Genomic DNA, 21640 nt, shown 5'->3' with positions numbered 1-21640 from the left:
TAATTTCCTTTCTTCTGCCTCTCTCCCCTATTGAAGAGTGGAGTATTATTCCAGTCTTCTGGAACCTAGTGATTCTTTAAAGATCATTACTAATGCCTCTACAATCTCTTCAGCCACCTCTTTCAGAACCCTGGGGTGTACACCATCTGGTCCAGATGACTGATCCATTTTCAGTCTCCTAATACCCTTCTCCCTAGTAATGGCAACTTCACACATTTCTGACACCTGACACTCTGGAGCTTCCATTATACCACTAGTGTCTTCTGCAGTGAAGACTGATCCAAAATACTTGCTCTGCTTGTCTGCCATTTCCTTGTCTCCCATTTCTACCTCTCCAGCATCATTTTCCAGCAGTCCAATATCTACTTTTGTCTCTCTTTTACACTTTATTTATTGAATAAATTTTTGGTATCCTCTTTAATGTTGTTGGCTAGCTTACTTTCATACCATCCTTTCCTTAATGACTTTTTTAGTTGCCTTTGGTTGTTTTCTTAAAAGCTTCTGAATTTTCTAACTTCCCACAAATTTTTGCTCTATTATATGCCCTCTCTTTGGCTTTTGCCCGTTACACTGCTGACATTTGGGGCAACATTGAAGGTCTTCCATCTCCGGCAGTGTTCATGGTTTCCTTCATCATGCCATTAGTTTCCATCTGCAGTCAGTCATGCAAGTGGATACGCTGAAATACCGTCGTGGAATTCTTCATTGCTGTTTTCGTAATCATTTTGTTTTACCACTCAGGGTTGTTGGCCCTGAGCTGAACCTCTGAACCTGCAGGACTGTTGGACCACTCTTAGTTTGGCCTCTACCCTTTCACCTGTTTGCATGGGTGGCCCTACCAAGAGGCAAAGCATTAAGTCCTGACTCCAAGCCAACATAGCTCTCCAGGTCATTGAGAAACACAGGCCTCCAAATCAAGACAAGGTTGTGATCCTTTTGGAGGATTTTCCCTATCAATACCCCTCATGATTTTGTATACTCTTATAGAATCTTCTCTTACTCTCCTGCACTCCAGGGAATGAAGTCTGAACCTATTCAACCTTTCTCTGTAACTCAGATCTCAAACCCTGGCAACATCGTAGATTTCCCCTCTTTCAGTCTTATTGATATTTTTCCAGTGTGTTCTGCTGCAATTTCTCTCTATTCCTGCATAAGGAAATACTGTGATATATTTCTGCTGGGTGACATTGTGCAGAATGTGGCTGGCCCAGAGGCACTGGAACTTCCCTGGTGTAAGCAGTGATAGGGTTAACATTCAAGACAACTGCTCCCAGGAGAGTGGGTTGGTATGTGGCTATCTCATCGTTACCAAGTGCTGTCATCTGGATAGCCACTGTGGAAGGGTTGAGAGTAGCTAGAATCTTGCTCTCGGGTTGAATTGTGAGCTAGCGTTTAACTACTTAACTTCACAGTGAAATCATGGCTGAGAAGTGGGATGGAGTCATTGTAACTTCTCCAGATCAACCCACACAAAATGGGGCAGGAACTCAGCAGGTCTGGCAGCATCTAGGAAGAGGAATAAATAGTCGACATTTCAGGGCAAGGCCCTTCATTGGGACTGGGGAAGAAGGTGGAAGCAGCCAGAATAAGAAAGTAGGGAGGGGGAGGAGGAGAAGTGAGAAGGTGAAGGGTGAAATCAGGTGGGTTGGGGCGGGGACTTGAAGTAAGAAGTGGGGCGGCAATGGTTTCAAAATGTAAAGGGCTGGAGAAGGAGTGGGATGGGAGAGGAGAGTGGACCATGGGAGAAAGGGAAGAAGGAGGGGTGCTACGGGGAGTTGTTAGGCAAGTGAGATGGGAATCAGAGTTGGGAATTCAGGAAAGGGGGGAAGTACCAAAAGTTAGAGAAATCGAGATTGGAGGCTATGCAGACAGACTGTGAGGTGTTGTTCCTCCAGCCAGAGGATGGCCTTCTCGTGGCAGAAGAGGAGGCTATGGTCTGACATGTTGGAATGGGAGATGGGATTGGAATTAATCTGGGAAATTCTGCTTCTCCATCTTGTCTTCTGTTTTTCATTATCCTTTGAGCTGCAGTCTGTCCCTTGTGTTAATCCCTCACTGAGCTGCAGTCTGTCCCTTGTGTTAATGCCTCTCTGAGCTGCAGTCTGTCCCTTGTGTTAATGCCTGAGCTGCAGTCTGCCCCTTGTGCTAATGCCTCACTGAGCTGCAGTCTGTCCCTTGTGTTAATGCCTCACTGAGCTGCAGTTTGTCCCTTGTGTTAATGCCTCACTGAGCTGCAGTCTGTCCCTTGTGTTAATCCCTCACTGAGCTGCAGTCTGTCCCTTGTGTTAATGCCTCACTGAGCTGCAGTCTGCCCCTTGTGTTAATGCCTCACTGAGCTGCAGTTTGTCCCTTGTGTTAATGCCTCACTGAGCTGCAGTCTGTCCCTTGTGTTAATGTTTCACTGAGCTGCAGTCTGTCCCTTGTGTTAATGTTTCACTGAGCTGCAGTCTGTCCCTTGTGTTAATCCCTCACTGAGCTGCAGTCTGTCCCTTGTGTTAATGTTTCACTGAGCTGCTGTCTGTCCCTTGTGTTAATGCCTCACTGAGCTGCAGTCTGCCCCTTGTGTTAATGCCTCACTGAGCTGCAGTTTGCCCCTTGTGTTAATGCCTCACTGAGCTGCAGTCTGTCCCTTGTGTTAATGCCTCACTGAGCTGCAGTCTGTCCCTTGTGTTAATTCCTCACTGAGCTGCAGTCTGTCCCTTGTGTTAATGTTTCACTGAGCTGCAGTCTGTCCCTTGTGTTAATCCCTCACTGAGCTGCAGTCTGTCCCTTGTGTTAATGTTTCACTGAGCTGCAGTCTGTCCCTTGTGTTAATGTTTCACTGAGCTGCAGTCTGTCCCTTGTGTTAATGCCTCACTGAGCTGCAGTCTGTCCCTTGTGTTAATGCCTCACTGAGCTGCAGTCTGTCCCTTGTGTTAATGTTTCACTGAGCTGCAGTCTGTCCCTTGTGTTAATCCCTCACTGAGCTGCAGTCTGTCCCTTGTGTTAATGCCTCACTGAGCTGCAGTCTGTCCCTTGTGTTAATCCCTCAATGAGCTGCAGTCTGTCCCTTGTGTTAATGCCTCACTGAGCTGCAGTCTGTCCCTTGTGTTAATGCCTCACTGAGCTGCAGTCTGTCCCTTGTGTTAATCCCTCACTGAGCTACAGTCTGTCCCTTGTGTTAATGCCTCACTGAGCTGCAGTCTGTCCCTTGTGCTAATGCCTCACTGAGCTGCAGTCTGTCCCTTGTGTTAATGCCTCACTGAGCTGCAGTCTGTCCCTTATGTTAATGCCTCACTGAGCTGCAGTCTGTCCCTTGTGTTAATGCCTCACTGAGCTGCAGTCTGTCCCTTGTGCTAATGCCTCACTGAGCTGCAGTCTGTCCCTTGTGTTAATGCCTCACTGAGCTGCAGTCTGTCCCTTGTGTTAATGCCTCACTGAGCTGCAGTCTGTCCCTTGTGCTAATGCCTCACTGAGCTGCAGTCTGTCCCTTGTGCTAATGCCTCACTGAGCTGCAGTCTGTCCCTTGTGTTAATCCCTCACTGAGCTGCAGTCTGTCCCTTGTGTTAATGTTTCACTGAGCTGCAGTCTGTCCCTTGTGTTAATGTTTCACTGAGCTGCAGTCTGTCCCTTGTGCTAATGCCTGAGCTGCAGTCTGTCCCTTGTGTTAATGCCTGAGCTGCAGTCTGTCCCTTGTGTTAATGTTTCACTGAGCTGCAGTCTGTCCCTTGTGTTAATGTTTCACTGAGCTGCAGTCTGTCCCTTGTGTTAATGCCTCACTGAGCTGCAGTCTGTCCCTTGTGTTAATGTTTCACTGAGCTGCAGTCTGTCCCTTGTGTTAATGCCTCACTGAGCTGCAGTCTGTCCCTTGTGTTAATCCCTCACTGAGCTGCAGTCTGTCCCTTGTGTTAATGCCTCACTGAGCTGCAGTCTGTCCCTTGTGTTAATGTTTCACTGAGCTGCAGTCTGTCCCTTGTGTTAATGTTTCACTGAGCTGCAGTCTGTCCCTTGTGCTAATGCCTGAGCTGCAGTCTGTCCCTTGTGTTAATGCCTGAGCTGCAGTCTGTCCCTTGTGTTAATGTTTCACTGAGCTGCAGTCTGTCCCTTGTGTTAATGCCTCACTGAGCTGCAGTCTGTCCCTTGTGTTAATGCCTCACTGAGCTGCAGTCTGTCCCTTGTGTTAATGTTTCACTGAGCTGCAGTCTGTCCCTTGTGTTAATGCCTCACTGAGCTGCAGTCTGTCCCTTGTGTTAATGCCTCACTGAGCTGCAGTCTGTCCCTTGTGTTAATGTTTCACTGAGCTGCAGTCTGTCCCTTGTGTTAATGCCTCACTGAGCTGCAGTCTGTCCCTTGTGTTAATGTTTCACTGAGCTGCAGTCTGTCCCTTGTGTTAATGCCTCACTGAGCTGCAGTCTGTCCCTTGTGTTAATCCCTCACTGAGCTGCAGTCTGTCCCTTGTGTTAATGCCTCACTGAGCTGCAGTCTGTCCCTTGTGTTAATGCCTCAGTGAGCTGCAGTCTGCCCCTTGTGTTAATCCCTCACTGAGCTGCAGTCTGTCCCTTGTGTTAATGCCTCACTGAGCTGCAGTCTGTCCCTTGTGTTAATGCCTCACTGAGCTGCAGTCTGTCCCTTGTGTTAATCCCTCACTGAGCTGCAGTCTGTCCCTTGTGTTAATGCCTCACTGAGCTGCAGTCTGTCCCTTGTGTTAATGCCTCACTGAGCTGCAGTCTGTCCCTTGTGTTAATGTTTCACTGAGCTGCAGTTTGCCCCTTGTGTTAATGCCTCACTGAGCTGCAGTCTGTCCCTTGTGTTAATGCCTCACTGAGCTGCAGTCTGTCCCTTGTGTTAATGTTTCACTGAGCTGCAGTCTGCCCCTTGTGTTAATGCCTCACTGAGCTGCAGTCTGTCCCTTGTGTTAATGCCTCACTGAGCTGCAGTCTGTCCCTTGTGTTAATGTTTCACTGAGCTGCAGTTTGCCCCTTGTGTTAATGCCTCACTGAGCTGCAGTCTGTCCCTTGTGTTAATGCCTCACTGAGCTGCAGTCTGTCCCTTGTGTTAATGTTTCACTGAGCTGCAGTCTGCCCCTTGTGTTAATGCCTCACTGAGCTGCAGTCTGTCCCTTGTGTTAATCCCTCACTGAGCTGCAGTCTGTCCCTTGTGTTAATGCCTCACTGAGCTGCAGTCTGTCCCTTGTGTTAATCCCTCACTGAGCTGCAGTCTGTCCCTTGTGTTAATGTTTCACTGAGCTGCAGTCTGTCCCTTGTGTTAATGCCTCACTGAGCTGCAGTCTGTCCCTTGTGTTAATGCCTCACTGAGCTGCAGTCTGTCCCTTGTGTTAATGCCTCACTGAGCTGCAGTCTGTCCCTTGTGTTAATGTCTCACTGAGCTGCAGTCTGTCCCTTGTGTTAATGTTTCACTGAGCTGCAGTCTGTCCCTTGTGTTAATGCCTCACTGAGCTGCAGTCTGTCCCTTGTGCTAATGCCTCACTGAGCTGCAGTCTGTCCCTTGTGTTAATGCCTCACTGAGCTGCAGTCTGTCCCTTGTGTTAATGTTTCACTGAGCTGCAGTCTGTCCCTTGTGTTAATGTTTCACTGAGCTGCAGTCTGTCCCTTGTGTTAATGCCTCACTGAGCTGCAGTCTGTCCCTTGTGTTAATGCCTCACTGAGCTGCAGTCTGTCCCTTGTGTTAATCCCTCACTGAGCTGCAGTCTGTCCCTTGTGTTAATGTCTCACTGAGCTGCAGTCTGTCCCTTGTGTTAATGCCTCACTGAGCTGCAGTCTGTCCCTTGTGTTAATGCCTCACTGAGCTGCAGTCTGTCCCTTGTGTTAATGTTTCACTGAGCTGCAGTCTGTCCCTTGTGTTAATGCCTCACTGAGCTGCAGTCTGTCCCTTGTGTTAATCCCTCACTGAGCTGCAGTCTGTCCCTTGTGTTAATGCCTCACTGAGCTGCAGTCTGCCCCTTGTGTTAATGCCTCACTGAGCTGCAGTCTGTCCCTTGTGTTCATGCCTCACTGAGCTGCTGTCTGTCCCTTGTGTTAATCCCTCACTGAGCTGCAGTCTGTCCCTTGTGTTAATGCCTCACTGAGCTGCAGTCTGTCCCTTGTGTTAATCCCTCACTGAGCTGCAGTCTGTCCCTTGTGTTAATGCCTCACTGAGCTGCAGTCTGTCCCTTGTGTTAATCCCTCACTGAGCTGCAGTCTGTCCCTTGTGTTAATGCCTCACTGAGCTGCAGTCTGTCCCTTGTGTTAATGCCTCACTGAGCTGCAGTCTGTCCCTTGTGTTAATGTTTCACTGAGCTGCTGTCTGTCCCTTGTGTTAATGCCTCACTGAGCTGCAGTCTGCCCCTTGTGTTAATGCCTCACTGAGCTGCAGTCTGTCCCTTGTGTTAATGCGTCACTGAGCTGCTGTCTGTCCCTTGTGTTAATGCCTCACTGAGCTGCAGTCTGTCCCTTGTGTTAATGCCTCACTGAGCTGCAGCCTGTCCCTTGTGTTAATGTTTCACTGAGCTGCAGTTTGCCCCTTGTGTTAATGCCTCACTGAGCTGCAGTCTGTCCCTTGTGTTAATCCCTCACTGAGCTGCAGTCTGTCCCTTGTGTTAATGCCTCACTGAGCTGCAGTCTGTCCCTTGTGTTAATGTTTCACTGAGCTGCAGTTTGCCCCTTGTGTTAATGCCTCACTGAGCTGCAGTCTGCCCCTTGTGTTAATGCCTCACTGAGCTGCAGTCTGTCCCTTGTGTTAATCCCTCACTGAGCTGCAGTCTGTCCCTTGTGTTAATGCCTCACTGAGCTGCAGTCTGCCCCTTGTGTTAATGCCTCACTGAGCTGCAGTCTGTCCCTTGTGTTAATGTTTCACTGAGCTGCAGTCTGCCCCTTGTGTTAATGTTTCACTGAGCTGCAGTCTGTCCCTTGTGTTAATCCCTCACTGAGCTGCAGTCTGTCCCTTGTGTTAATGTTTCACTGAGCTGCTGTCTGTCCCTTGTGTTAATGCCTCACTGAGCTGCAGTCTGCCCCTTGTGTTAATGCCTCACTGAGCTGCAGTTTGCCCCTTGTGTTAATGCCTCACTGAGCTGCAGTCTGTCCCTTGTGTTAATGCCTCACTGAGCTGCAGTCTGTCCCTTGTGTTAATGCCTCACTGAGCTGCAGTCTGGCCCTTGTGCTAATGCCTCACTGAGCTGCAGTCTGTCCCTTGTGTTAATGCCTCACTGAGCTGCAGTCTGTCCCTTGTGTTAATGCCTCACTGAGCTGCAGTCTGTCCCTTGTGTTAATGTTTCACTGAGCTGCAGTCTGTCCCTTGTGTTAATGTTTCACTGAGCTGCAGTCTGTCCCTTTTGCTAATGCCTCACTGAGCTGCAGTCTGTCCCTTGTGTTAATCCCTCACTGAGCTGCAGTCTGTCCCTTGTGTTAATGTTTCACTGAGCTGCAGTCTGTCCCTTGTGCTAATGCCTGAGCTGCAGTCTGTCCCTTGTGTTAATGCCTGAGCTGCAGTCTGTCCCTTGTGTTAATGTTTCACTGAGCTGCAGTCTGTCCCTTGTGTTAATGTTTCACTGAGCTGCAGTCTGTCCCTTGTGTTAATGCCTCACTGAGCTGCAGTCTGTCCCTTGTGTTAATGTTTCACTGAGCTGCAGTCTGTCCCTTGTGTTAATGCCTGAGCTGCAGTCTGTCCCTTGTGTTAATGTTTCACTGAGATGCAGTCTGTCCCTTGTGTTAATGCCTCACTGAGCTGCAGTCTGTCCCTTGTGTTAATGCCTCACTGAGCTGCAGTCTGTCCCTTGTGTTAATGCCTCACTGAGCTGCAGTCTGTCCCTTGTGTTAATGCCTCACTGAGCTGCAGTCTGTCCCTTGTGTTAATCCCTCACTGAGCTGCAGTCTGTCCCTTGTGTTAATGCCTCACTGAGCTGCAGTCTGTCCCTTGTGTTAATGTTTCACTGAGCTGCAGTCTGTCCCTTGTGTTAATGTTTCACTGAGCTGCAGTCTGTCCCTTGTGCTAATGCCTGAGCTGCAGTCTGTCCCTTGTGTTAATGCCTGAGCTGCAGTCTGTCCCTTGTGTTAATGTTTCACTGAGCTGCAGTCTGTCCCTTGTGTTAATGCCTGAGCTGCAGTCTGTCCCTTGTGTTAATGTTTCACTGAGCTGCAGTCTGTCCCTTGTGTTAATGTTTCACTGAGCTGCAGTCTGTCCCTTGTGTTAATGCCTCACTGAGCTGCAGTCTGTCCCTTGTGTTAATCCCTCACTGAGCTGCAGTCTGTCCCTTGTGTTAATGCCTCACTGAGCTGCAGTCTGTCCCTTGTGTTAATGCCTCACTGAGCTGCAGTCTGTCCCTTGTGTTAATGTTTCACTGAGCTGCAGTTTGCCCCTTGTGTTAATGCCTCACTGAGCTGCAGTCTGTCCCTTGTGTTAATGCCTCACTGAGCTGCAGTCTGTCCCTTGTGTTAATGTTTCACTGAGCTGCAGTCTGCCCCTTGTGTTAATGCCTCACTGAGCTGCAGTCTGTCCCTTGTGTTAATCCCTCACTGAGCTGCAGTCTGTCCCTTGTGTTAATGCCTCACTGAGCTGCAGTCTGTCCCTTGTGTTAATCCCTCACTGAGCTGCAGTCTGTCCCTTGTGTTAATGTTTCACTGAGCTGCAGTCTGTCCCTTGTGTTAATGCCTCACTGAGCTGCAGTCTGTCCCTTGTGTTAATGCCTCACTGAGCTGCAGTCTGTCCCTTGTGTTAATGTCTCACTGAGCTGCAGTCTGTCCCTTGTGTTAATGTTTCACTGAGCTGCAGTCTGTCCCTTGTGTTAATGCCTCACTGAGCTGCAGTCTGTCCCTTGTGCTAATGCCTCACTGAGCTGCAGTCTGTCCCTTGTGTTAATGCCTCACTGAGCTGCAGTCTGTCCCTTGTGTTAATGTTTCACTGAGCTGCAGTCTGTCCCTTGTGTTAATGTTTCACTGAGCTGCAGTCTGTCCCTTGTGTTAATGCCTCACTGAGCTGCAGTCTGTCCCTTGTGTTAATGCCTCACTGAGCTGCAGTCTGTCCCTTGTGTTAATCCCTCACTGAGCTGCAGTCTGTCCCTTGTGTTAATGTCTCACTGAGCTGCAGTCTGTCCCTTGTGTTAATGCCTCACTGAGCTGCAGTCTGTCCCTTGTGTTAATGTTTCACTGAGCTGCAGTCTGTCCCTTGTGTTAATGCCTCACTGAGCTGCAGTCTGTCCCTTGTGTTAATGTTTCACTGAGCTGCAGTCTGTCCCTTGTGTTAATGCCTCACTGAGCTGCAGTCTGTCCCTTGTGTTAATCCCTCACTGAGCTGCAGTTTGCCCCTTGTGTTAATCCCTCACTGAGCTGCAGTCTGTCCCTTGTGTTAATCCCTCACTGAGCTGCAGTCTGTCCCTTGTGTTAATCCCTCACTGAGCTGCAGTCTGTCCCTTGTGTTAATGTTTCGCTGAGCTGCAGTCTGTCCCTTGTGTTAATGCCTCACTGAGCTGCAGTCTGTCCCTTGTGTTAATGTTTCACTGAGCTGCAGTCTGTCCCTTGTGTTAATGTTTCACTGAGCTGCAGTCTGTCCCTTGTGTTAATGCCTGAGCTGCAGTCTGTCCCTTGTGTTAATGCCTCACTGAGCTGCAGTCTGTCCCTTGTGTTAATGCCTCACTGAGCTGCAGTCTGTCCCTTGTGTTAATCCCTCACTGAGCTGCTGTCTGTCCCTTGTGCTAATGCCTCACTGAGCTGCAGTCTGTCCCTTGTGTTAATCCCTCACTGAGCTGCAGTCTGTCCCTTGTGTTAATGCCTCACTGAGCTGCAGTCTGTCCCTTGTGTTAATGCCTCACTGAGCTGCAGTCTGTCCCTTGTGTTAATGTTTCACTGAGCTGCAGTCTGTCCCTTGTGTTAATGTTTCACTGAGCTGCAGTCTGTCCCTTGTGTTAATGCCTGAGCTGCAGTCTGTCCCTTGTGTTAATGCCTCACTGAGCTGCAGTCTGTCCCTTGTGTTAATCCCTCACTGAGCTGCAGTCTGTCCCTTGTGTTAATGCCTCACTGAGCTGCAGTCTGCCCCTTGTGTTAATGCCTCACTGAGCTGCAGTCTATCCCTTGTGTTAATGTTTCACTGAGCTGCAGTCTGCCCCTTGTGTTAATGCCTCACTGAGCTGCAGTCTGCCCCTTGTGTTAATGCCTCACTGAGCTGCAGTTTGCCCCTTGTGTTAATGCCTCACTGAGCTGCAGTCTGCCCCTTGTGTTAATGCCTCACTGAGCTGCAGTCTGTCCCTTGTGTTAATGTTTCACTGAGCTGCAGTCTGCCCCTTGTGTTAATGCCTCACTGAGCTGCAGTCTGCCCCTTGTGTTAATGCCTCACTGAGCTGCAGTCTGTCCCTTGTGTTAATCCCTCACTGAGCTGCAGTCTGTCCCTTGTGTTAATGCCTCACTGAGCTGCAGTCTGCCCCTTGTGTTCATGCCTCACTGAGCTGCTGTCTGTCCCTTGTGTTAATCCCTCACTGAGCTGCAGTCTGTCCCTTGTGTTAATGCCTCACTGAGCTGCAGTCTGTCCCTTGTGTTAATCCCTCACTGAGCTGCAGTCTGTCCCTTGTGTTAATGCCTCACTGAGCTGCAGTCTGTCCCTTGTGTTAATCCCTCACTGAGCTGCAGTCTGTCCCTTGTGTTAATGCCTCACTGAGCTGCAGTCTGTCCCTTGTGTTAATGCCTCACTGAGCTGCAGTCTGTCCCTTGTGTTAATGTTTCACTGAGCTGCTGTCTGTCCCTTGTGTTAATGCCTCACTGAGCTGCTGTCTGTCCCTTGTGTTAATGCCTCACTGAGCTGCAGTCTGCCCCTTGTGTTAATGCCTCACTGAGCTGCAGTCTGTCCCTTGTGTTAATGCGTCACTGAGCTGCTGTCTGTCCCTTGTGTTAATGCCTCACTGAGCTGCAGTCTGTCCCTTGTGTTAATGCCTCACTGAGCTGCAGTCTGTCCCTTGTGTTAATGTTTCACTGAGCTGCAGTTTGCCCCTTGTGTTAATGCCTCACTGAGCTGCAGTCTGTCCCTTGTGTTAATGCTTCACTGAGCTGCAGTCTGCCCCTTGTGTTAATGCCTCACTGAGCTGCAGTCTGTCCCTTGTGTTAATGCCTCACTGAGCTGCTGTCTGTCCCTTGTGTTAATGCCTCACTGAGCTGCAGTCTGTCCCTTGTGTTAATGCCTCACTGAGCTGCAGTCTGTCCCTTGTGTTAATGTTTCACTGAGCTGCAGTCTGCCCCTTGTGTTAATGCCTCACTGAGCTGCAGTCTGTCCCTTGTGTTAATGTTTCACTGAGCTGCAGTCTGTCCCTTGTGTTAATGCCTCACTGAGCTGCAGTCTGTCCCTTGTGTTAATCCCTCACTGAGCTGCAGTCTGTCCCTTGTGTTAATGCCTCACTGAGCTGCAGTCTGTCCCTTGTGTTAATGCCTCACTGAGCTGCAGTCTGCCCCTTGTGTTAATGCCTCACTGAGCTGCAGTCTGTCCCTTGTGTTCATGCCTCACTGAGCTGCTGTCTCTCCCTTGTGTTAATCCCTCACTGAGCTGCAGTCTGTCCCTTGTGTTAATGCCTCACTGAGCTGCAGTCTGTCCCTTGTGTTAATCCCTCACTGAGCTGCAGTCTGTCCCTTGTGTTAATGCCTCACTGAGCTGCAGTCTGTCCCTTGTGTTAATCCCTCACTGAGCTGCAGTCTGTCCCTTGTGTTAATGCCTCACTGAGCTGCAGTCTGTCCCTTGTGTTAATGCCTCACTGAGCTGCAGTCTGTCCCTTGTGTTAATGTTTCACTGAGCTGCTGTCTGTCCCTTGTGTTAATGCCTCACTGAGCTGCAGTCTGCCCCTTGTGTTAATGCCTCACTGAGCTGCAGTCTGTCCCTTGTGTTAATGCCTCACTGAGCTGCTGTCTGTCCCTTGTGTTAATGCCTCACTGAGCTGCAGTCTGTCCCTTGTGTTAATGCCTCACTGAGCTGCAGTCTGTCCCTTGTGTTAATGTTTCACTGAGCTGCAGTTTGCCCCTTGTGTTAATGCCTCACTGAGCTGCAGTCTGTCCCTTGTGTTAATCCCTCACTGAGCTGCAGTCTGTCCCTTGTGTTAATGCCTCACTGAGCTGCAGTCTGTCCCTTGTGTTAATGCCTCACTGAGCTGCAGTCTGTCCCTTGTGTTAATGCCTCACTGAGCTGCAGTCTGTCCCTTGTGTTAATGCCTCACTGAGCTGCAGTCTGTCCCTTGTGTTAATGCCTGAGCTGCAGTCTGTCCCTTGTGTTAATGCCTCACTGAGCTGCAGTTTGCCCCTTGTGTTAATGCCTCACTGAGCTGCAGTCTGTCCCTTGTTTTAATGTTTCACTGAGCTGCAGTCTGTCCCTTGTGTTAATCCCTCACTGAGCTGCAGTCTGTCCCTTGTGTTAATCCCTCACTGAGCTGCAGTCTGCCCCTTGTGTTAATGCCTCACTGAGCTGCAGTCTGTCCCTTGTGTTAATGTTTCACTGAGCTGCAGTCTGCCCCTTGTGTTAATGCCTCACTGAGCTGCAGTCTGCCCCTTGTGTTAATGCCTCACTGAGCTGCAGTCTGCCCCTTGTGTTAATGCCTCACTGAGCTGCAGTCTGTCCCTTGTGTTAATGTTTCACTGAGCTGCAGTTTGCCCCTTGTGTTAATGCCTCACTGAGCTGCAGTCTGCCCCTTGTGTTAATGCCTCACTGAGCTGCAGTCTGTCCCTTGTGTTAATCCCTCACTGAGCTGCAGTCTGTCCCTTGTGTTAATGCCTCACTGAGCTGCAGTCTGCCCCTTGTGTTAATGCCTCACTGAGCTGCAGTCTGTCCCTTGTGTTAATGTTTCACTGAGCTGCAGTCTGCCCCTTGTGTTAATGCCTCACTGAGCTGCAGTCTGTCCCTTGTGTTAATGTTTCACTGAGCTGCAGTCTGTCCCTTGTGTTAATGCCTCACTGAGCTGCAGTCTGTCCCTTGTGTTAATCCCTCACTGAGCTGCAGTCTGTCCCTTGTGTTAATGCCTCACTGAGCTGCAGTCTGCCCCTTGTGTTAATGCCTCACTGAGCTGCAGTCTGTCCTTTGTGTTCATGCCTCACTGAGCTGCTGTCTGTCCCTTGTGTTAATCCCTCACTGAGCTGCAGTCTGTCCCTTGTGTTAATGCCTCACTGAGCTGCAGTCTGTCCCTTGTGTTAATCCCTCACTGAGCTGCAGTCTGTCCCTTGTGTTAATGCCTCACTGAGCTGCAGTCTGTCCCTTGTGTTAATCCCTCACTGAGCTGCAGTCTGTCCCTTGTGTTAATGCCTCACTGAGCTGCAGTCTGTCCCTTGTGTTAATGCCTCACTGAGCTGCAGTCTGTCCCTTGTGTTAATGTTTCACTGAGCTGCTGTCTGTCCCTTGTGTTAATGCCTCACTGAGCTGCAGTCTGCCCCTTGTGTTAATGCCTCACTGAGCTGCAGTCTGTCCCTTGTGTTAATGCCTCACTGAGCTGCTGTCTGTCCCTTGTGTTAATGCCTCACTGAGCTGCAGTCTGTCCCTTGTGTTAATGCCTCGATGAGCTGCAGTTTGCCCCTTGTGTTAATGCCTCACTGAGCTGCAGTTTGCCCCTTGTGTTAATGCCTCATTGAGCTGCAGTTTGCCCCTTGTGTTAATGCCTCACTGAGCTGCATTTTGCCCCTTGTGTTAATGCCTCTCTGAGCTGCAGTCTGTCCCTTGTGTTAAGGCTTCATCGAGCAGTCTCCTGGCTGATGTGCAGAGGAACCTGTTGTTTGGCTTGTGTGCCCTCTCAGCAGAAGTAGGAAGAGTGGAGGGGTAGGAGATACAGCTGTGGGGCACTGTGGCACTGCTCTGGGTGGAAGTTGATGTGTTACTGATCCTATGTGTGTTTACCCCTGAGTGTTATAGGAAAACATAGAAGAGGAGAACACAGGAAGAGGCCCTTTGGCCCACAATGTTGTGCCGAACCAATTAAATTAATAATCAAGTCACAAAGTAAATTAATCTCTTCTGCCCAGACAATGTCCATATCCTTTTATTTTCCTCACATTCCTGTGTCTTTCTAAAAGTCTGATAAAAGTCTAATTTATCTGCCTCTCTCATCTACCCCGAGCGTCGCAATCCAGGCATCCAACATACACTGTCTTGTACAAAAAAAAAATCTTGCCTCTCACATCTCCTTAGAAATTACCCCCGATCACCTTAAATGCATGCCCTCTGGTATTAGATATTTCAACCCGTGGTAAATAACGTTTGCCTCTCATTGGTCTTTATCGGATCTCCCCTAGTCTCCGCTGCTTCAGAAAAAAACAACTCAAGTTTTTCTAACCTCTCATTATAGCACTTGCTTTGTAATCCAGGCAACATCCTGATAAACTTCTTCTGCATCCTCTCCAAAGCCTTGACATTATTCCTACAATGGAGCAATCAGAACTGTATGAAATACTCTAGGTACGACCTAACTAGAGTTTTATAAAATTGCAACATAACTTTCTGAGAAAGGAAGTGATGTTGTTCCTTGAGGAAGGGCACTGACTTCATGGTCGGAGCTGGGATAAAACGGCCAGTTAAATGTACTGCGACTCTGAGCCCTTTAGCTGCTCCTTCTGCCTGGTGGTAACAGACACAGCTGGGCACTGGTTTTCCCAGATACTGGGAAATTTATTCCTCCTCCTCCTCTTCACTGAGAGAATATCAACCGACCTCAACTGTTCACCTCTCCCTGTGCAAATACTCTCTGAAGAGCTGTGTCCACAATGATTGTCTTCATGCGGTTGTGGTTAATGTAACAGTAATGTGGAGGTAGTGACTGGTGTTTGCTCCTCCCCCGCCCCCGGTGCATCCCAGATTTTGAGCCCTTTGACTGACATGGTCCCAACTCTGCCAACTCAGCTCAAACACTTCGCTAGCTATTCCCCTACTCCTTCTCACCGAATGTCTGAATAAGGCCAACACATCTGGATGTTCCCGTTTAAAGATGTGCTGAAGAAGAGCAGGGAGGTTTTCCGCAGTGGTGGCCAACATTCCAGCCCAAGCTGACATTCCCAGAAGCCTGCCCGTGGGATTGTGCTGTGTACAGAATGGTGGGAGTTGTGTCTTGTATAAGTCACTGCACTATTCCTCTCCAAGCTGTCTGGGACTGGTATTCTTGTAACTGTGATGAGTCTTCAGTTAATCAGACCTTTTTGGAAATTAGATCTTTAAGCCTCACTTTAATCTGTAAGTTTTTGAATCTGAACTAGGGTTGGCATGTATCCTTCATGCCACTAGATGTCATTGGCTGATGTGAGATTTGTTCTGGGGAAGGATCTGAAGTGATAATGAGGAGTCATTCTTTTCCCAGAGGACTTGCTGATTAAATTTCCCATTTGAAATAGGGCAAGGAATTCAATCTCATGGCACTGAAAGCTGCACTGCGTGGGTTTCACGTTGAGTTGGTGCCAGGATGTTGCAAAAAATGGAACAGATTTTGTGCATTTCTCTTGGAATTTTAATCTCCTTGGAGTTGGGCCTCAACACCCTCACCTCGTGAGGTGTGTGGCGCTACGTGTCTATGGATAGTTTTTGCGTTGATATCGCAGTGACCCAAGGAATGTGAAACCTTAGCTTAGCATTCAGAGGTACATCCAGTAAATATTTCCCTCCTTGTTAAACTGCAGTTGTTGGTATTGTTTTCTGTGCAACCATTCTGATACGGGCATTGAAAAGGTCGATAGCCTGCCCACCTCACGGAACAGCCAGGGGCCAGGACAGGGGTGTGAGAAGTCTGCCTTGTTATTTTTGTGTTGAGCTGATAAATCTGCTCCTCAGGGGTAAGCCAGTGGGGGAAAAATATCCAGCATTTTTTTATGAAAGTTGGATAATTTATGACTAATAGTTTTCGTGAAAATGAAGTAATTGTGGGAATGCCTCATAATTGGGTTCAGCTGAGATTTGTCTGCTTTTTAAGCGGGTTTCATCTCTGCTCTTTTAAAAATTTTTCTTTTAACAGAGGCGGAAGCTGGATGCTGTATACTATTACATGCGGAGTCTGGCTGCTAGTAATCCAATTCTTACAGCCAGAGAGAGTCTGATGAGCCTCTTCGAAGAAACCAAAAGGAAGGTCAGTCTATCGCTCAGTGCAGGCAGCAAGCTGGCAGAGCTTGTCAGTGTGTGCGTGCGTGGGAGGGAGGCAGGGAGCAAGTGAATGAGCTTGGCTTTTACTGCTGTTTACTTAGTCCTAAACAGACCTTGGTGGCGGTGCTGGAAGACACTGTGAGATCTGTGTGACCTGTCAAGAACAGAAAAACAAGTTGGACAGGCCGTGTGAAAATGACCATTCGTGCCTTCTGCACGACTGTGATGGCAGGCTTGGCAAGTGGACAAACTGTGATCAAAGCCCTGCTCTCTCTTCTCTCACAAAATAAACAGAATGAACTGGGTTTCAACACTTCAGGGAGGTTGAAAAGGCTGCACTGAGTGCAAGTTGGAGCGCAGGATTACATGGGGATATGTTGCATATTTTTAAAAAAATGTACTTTTTAAAACAGCTATTCCAAAAAAGATGAAACCCAGAGGCCACTGAATGCCTGGCTGTATTATTCATTCTGGGTAAAAAGGCCTGGATTGGACTGTGCACCCAGTGCCTGCTTCTCGGTATGGGTCATTTGCAATTTTCCCACCACATGCATTCCTTCTGATGTGTGACATGAACAGCATTTTTTTACGTTAACACTGAATAAGGATAACTGCACCAGTTGGGCCAAAGCACTGACTTTTGTGCTGTGACTTTATATACAGAGCAGCGAAAGGCAGGAAGTCTGACCTCTTTTGTTGAGAATCATACACTTCACCATTAGTTCCTCTCAGGGTTTAAACAACATGGGTTAGGCTCAGAATAAACCTTCCTCTTCACTTTATCGGTCACATGTACTTCGAAACATACAGTGAAATGTGTCGTTTGTGTCAACAACCAACACAGTCTGAGGATGTGCTGGGGTAGCCCGCAAGTATTGCCAAGCTTCTAGCATCAACGTAGCATGTCCGTAACTTCTAACCCTAAGCTATGCGTGGTTGGAATACGGAGAGGATGTACAAACTCCTTACAGCAATGAAATTGAACGAAGTTCACAGGCGCTGCGATAGTGTTGCATACTATGCTGTAAAACTGCTATACTTCTGTATCCTGTTACATACTCCTTTTTCACCTTCCACCCCTTTATTGAGATATAGTGTGGAACTGGCTCTTCCGGCCCTTTGAGCCGCGATGCCCAGTAATCCCCCGATTTAATCCGAGCCTAATTAAGGGGCAATTTACAATGATTGATTAACTTGCCAACAGTGGGTCTTTGGTCTATGGGAGGAAGCTGGAGCACCCAAAGGAAACTTGTGTGGTCATGGAGAGAACGTACTTTATAGGCAGTGGTGGGAATTGAACCTGGGTCGCCTGGTGTGGTGCTACTGTCTACACTACCATGCTGCCCTAACTCCCATCAGTGTTATAGAGTTGGGACACAGTGGATAAACTTTGCAACTTGACAGCTGCACAAATTGTATTATATTGTGAAGATTTCATTCCTTGTCCCCATTATCCCAGGGCTTCTGAAAACCCACATCCTTTTGGATGATTGCCAAAGGCTGGCCAGTAATTTCTGCTCACTATCCCTTCTCAAGTCTCTCTCCAGTTTCAGTGTGAAACTCAGGGTGGACAAAATAGGGAAGCTGTTGGGTGGATTGAAATGATCAGAAGCCATGTTCAGAGCATGTTCTTTTGAACCTTTCACTTAGAGGTAAATAAGTAATTGGAATGTGTTGGGGTGGGAGTGAAACGCCTCGTTCTGTTGGAGCACCGGGAGGAAACCCATGCAGTCGAGGGGAGAGCGTACACACTCCTCTCAGACAGCAGCTGGAATTGAACCCTGTATAGCACCACACTAACTGTACAGTACTGTGCTGCTCTGATGTTGCACTGAGGGACTAAATACCCAGACCGACATAATCCCACATTCATGTGCAGCAGCCTGTGCTTCCTAGTTTGGTGCCTGATTGCACTTGGTTGAAATGTTTGAGTTGGTTTGATCTTCAGAATTGAAAGATGCCTGTAAGATCTCCTTTCCCATTCCCTGCCATTTCTAAATGCCTGAAACTTCCAGAGAGAGCTGCTACATCACAACTGGGGTTTGGATGAGAAGTTACTTGTGGTGCACTCCACTTTTCTTTCCCTAGGTGCAGAGCCACCGCAGCTGTTAGCCCTGCTCACTGTTTTGCCCGTGTCCTCCTCTCTGCCCATTGGATCACTCATTGCTTACAGCCCAGACTGCAATCTGATCTTTCTTGCTTCCTGTGAGACTCCATTGACACAGAAGGACTGAGGGGAATATGTATCAGGAAATCTCTCTTCGTGCATGCTGCTCTCTTGGTGATTTCCAGGTGGGAGCCTGCTTAGTGTTTTGGGCGACCAGCTGCAGATTCACTTTCCATTTTTCCTTCACACCATAGTGTGCGGCGCAGATGGATAGCCCCGCCACAGGCTTTATTGTGTAAACAGTAAACAGTTTGCTGTCTAGTGATAGGAACTCAGTGGTGGCAGTCTCACAGCCTGAGGGGAGAAACTTACTCGGTCTGCCAGTCCTAGTCCTGATGCTCCTGTGCCTGTTAATATTATCATAACACATCGTAGCCTTATTATACACCCTATGCATCGTTCACTGATGATACAACTGTAGCTGGCCTCATCAAAAATAGTGATAGGTCGGCATACGGAGAGGAGGTAGAGAGGCTTGTCAAATGGTGTGAAACTATTGCCTGAGTCTCATTATGGACAAGACAAAAGATTGCACAACAATGGCTCTGCCATGCAGTGAGTGAATAGCACAAAGTCTCTTGGTTCTAACCTGAACCCACAACACTCCTCATTAGTCAATGTCTGCACTTGCTGAGGAGATTGAGGTGCCCCCATTCTAACAACTTTCTACAGGAGTTCCATGGAGAGTATCCTGTCTGGCTGCGTCATTGTGTGGTATGGAAACTGCAAAACCCTAGAGAGGACAGTAAAAACCACCGAGAGGATCACCAGCGTCTCCTTACCCCCTTCTTGTGACATTTAACAGGAGTGTTGTATATAAAAGGACTGAAGAATTGTTGAGGATCCCACAATCTCTTTGACCTACTACCATAAGGAAGGAGGACTGTCTGACTGGGTACAGCTTCTTCCCTTAGGCTGTGAGACTAATGAATATCCTCCCACCACTGAGCTCTAACAAGCTGTTTACTGTTTACCTGTGCTGCCTTTACTGCATGCATTTCGAATTATATTTTTATAAGTTACGGTCTCACATTTTGTCTTATGTGCTGTGTGGGCATACTGTATTCTGGAGAAATGTTTCGTTTGGTTGTATATGTGTACAGTCAAGGTGGCAAACTTGAACTGGAACATACTTAAGCAGGTAGAGCTCTGTGTGTGGGAGAGTGTTTGTGGTGAAACATAACTGCTCATGTGTTTCCATCTGTGCAGAGAAAATACCTCTGATCTTGGAAGTCAGGTGACAGTTACAGTACTGGCCAAAAGTCTTAGGATGTATATCTAGCCAGGGTGCCCAAGACTTTTGCACAGTACTGTAGTCATTTTATGTGCTGCAAAAAAAAAAGAATTGTGACATATGTGAGTAATGATAAACCTGATTCTGATATGGGTCTCTGGACTGAGAGTGAAAGGGGCAGGGAGAGAGGAACAATGCACCGGAGAGACATTATGTTGTTTGGCATCAGATGTCTTTGACTGGTGTCTCAGAGCTGGGTGTGTCCGCACCGAAGCCATCCCCTCTTGCTGGCATCATTCCTCTGCCAAGATAACCCATCCAAATCAATCCCGTTTACCAACGTTTGAGTTATAACCTTCTCATCTTCCTTATTCAGGTATCTGTCCCAGTGCCTTTAAAGCTTTGCAGCTGAGAGTGGGTGTAACAGTTGGCAGGGACATGATGGAATGGAAAAGGCAAAGGGCAGTTCTGCTGGGTATGTTGGAAGGACTGGCGGGGGTGAAGCCCCTGGTCCTGGTGGAGCTGTGGGAAGGGGTGGGAAGTAAAACCCTGGTTCTGTTGGAGCTGTGGAATGTGCTGAGAGGGAGTGAAACCCCTGGTTCTGGTGGATCTGTAGGAAGGGGTGGGGTTGAAACCCTGGTTCTAGTGGATCTGTGGGAAGGGAAGGGAGTGAAACCCCTGGTTCTAGTGGATCTGTGGGAAGGGAAGGGAGTGAAACCCCTGGTTCTGGTGGATCTGTAGGAAGGGGTGGGGTTGAAACCCTGGTTCTAGTGGATCTGTGGGAAGGGAAGGGAGTGAAACCCCTGGTTCTAGTGGATCTGTGGGAAGGGAAGGGAGTGAAACCCCTGGTTCTAGTGGATCTGTGGGAAGGGGTGGGAGTGGAACCCCTGGTTCTAGTGGATCTGTGGGAAGGGAAGGGAGTGAAACCCCTGGTTCTAGTGGATCCGTGGGAAGGGGAGGGGTTGAAACCCCTGGTTCTAGTGGATCCGTGGGAAGGGGTGAGAGTGAAACCCCTGGTTCTAGTGGATCCGTGGGAAGGGGAGGGAGTGAAACCAGTGGTTCTAGTGGACCTGTTTATTTGTCTGTTTGAATATCTATCTATTTATTTATTTAGTGCTCCAGTGCGGAATTGGCCTTTCCAGCCAAACGAGCTGCACTGCCCAGCAACCACCTATTTAATCTTAGCGTAATCACAGTGCAATGTTCGTTGACCAATTGGCCTCGAATGTTGTAGGTAACTGGAGCACCCACAGGAAACCCAGGTGGCTCACGGGGAGGAACGGACAAACTCCTGACAGATGTCATCAAAACTGAACTCTGAACTTCAACGTCCTGAACTGAAATAGCGTTGTGCCACTGTAGCTGTGTGAGGTTTTGGGGTGGAGGTGAAACCCAATGGGTAGTTCTGGGGGGCTGTTAGATGTGTTGAAGTGGACCATTGCAGGAATTCATCTTGTGCATCACTCTAGAGTAATATGAGAGTTAGGGTAATATTTACTACCTGTATTATTAAAAATACTGGTTGATATGTTGTTCCTTCATGAAATCATATTTCTTTAAAGCTTATTGTTTGTGACAGTTTTGGACAGCCCACCTTGCCATTTTTTTTGACGTCTACATGAGCAGGTCTTTGTGTAGGAAAAATCCTTGGGAAGGGCTGAGTCATTGTTGAAGGACAATTGTCCCTCACAGCTTGTGATAGTGAATATCTGCCCTTTCATTTCATTAGTTCTTTCCTGAAAAATGAAAAGATAAGACATCTAGTTGTTTCTTTGAAAGAGTTACTAAATTTCAATTTCCCTTTGTATCTACCTCATAGGTACAGTATATTGTTACAGTCAGATTTAACCTTGGTCCCCCTCTGCAGTGTGTACTGTGTTTACTTACAACTGACCTGGGCCCGTAGCTGCCAGTGGGCCGTATGTCCCCATCGTCTGCATGGTGGAGGTCACGAATGCCTTTCTAATCCGTGGCATCCACAATACAGGGGATTGGCCTGAACGGCTTCGCCAGAGCCCTGGTGGCCGGCCTCGCTCATTTCCACCTCTCACCATGGACTTATACTGTACTTACACGAGGAAATCTGACACCACCTCAACCCCCTTCTTTCCGAGGGAGGGAAGTGACCTGCACTCATTAGATCAGTTTTGTCATTCTTGATATCTGTGCTTATCATTGATTAGTAGAACAATTTTGAGGGA

At 48.3% G+C, this 21640-nt stretch overlaps 1 protein-coding gene across 1 annotated transcript in view; it reads left to right on the top strand.

The window, feature by feature from the left end:
- The window catches only part of smg6 (SMG6 nonsense mediated mRNA decay factor), a 527995-nt gene that overhangs the window by 36921 nt on the left and 469434 nt on the right, over window positions 1-21640 (top strand). The window contains exon 6 of the mRNA XM_072243359.1: window positions 15914-16024. Coding sequence (XP_072099460.1) covers window positions 15914-16024 — 111 coding nt within the window. The remainder of the gene's footprint in view (window positions 1-15913; window positions 16025-21640) is intronic.

The sequence above is a fragment of the Mobula birostris genome, chromosome 25, assembly GCF_030028105.1.
Source record: "Mobula birostris isolate sMobBir1 chromosome 25, sMobBir1.hap1, whole genome shotgun sequence".
NCBI classification, from domain to species: domain Eukaryota; kingdom Metazoa; phylum Chordata; class Chondrichthyes; order Myliobatiformes; family Myliobatidae; genus Mobula; species Mobula birostris.
This window is presented reverse-complemented; position numbering and strand designations above follow the sequence as displayed.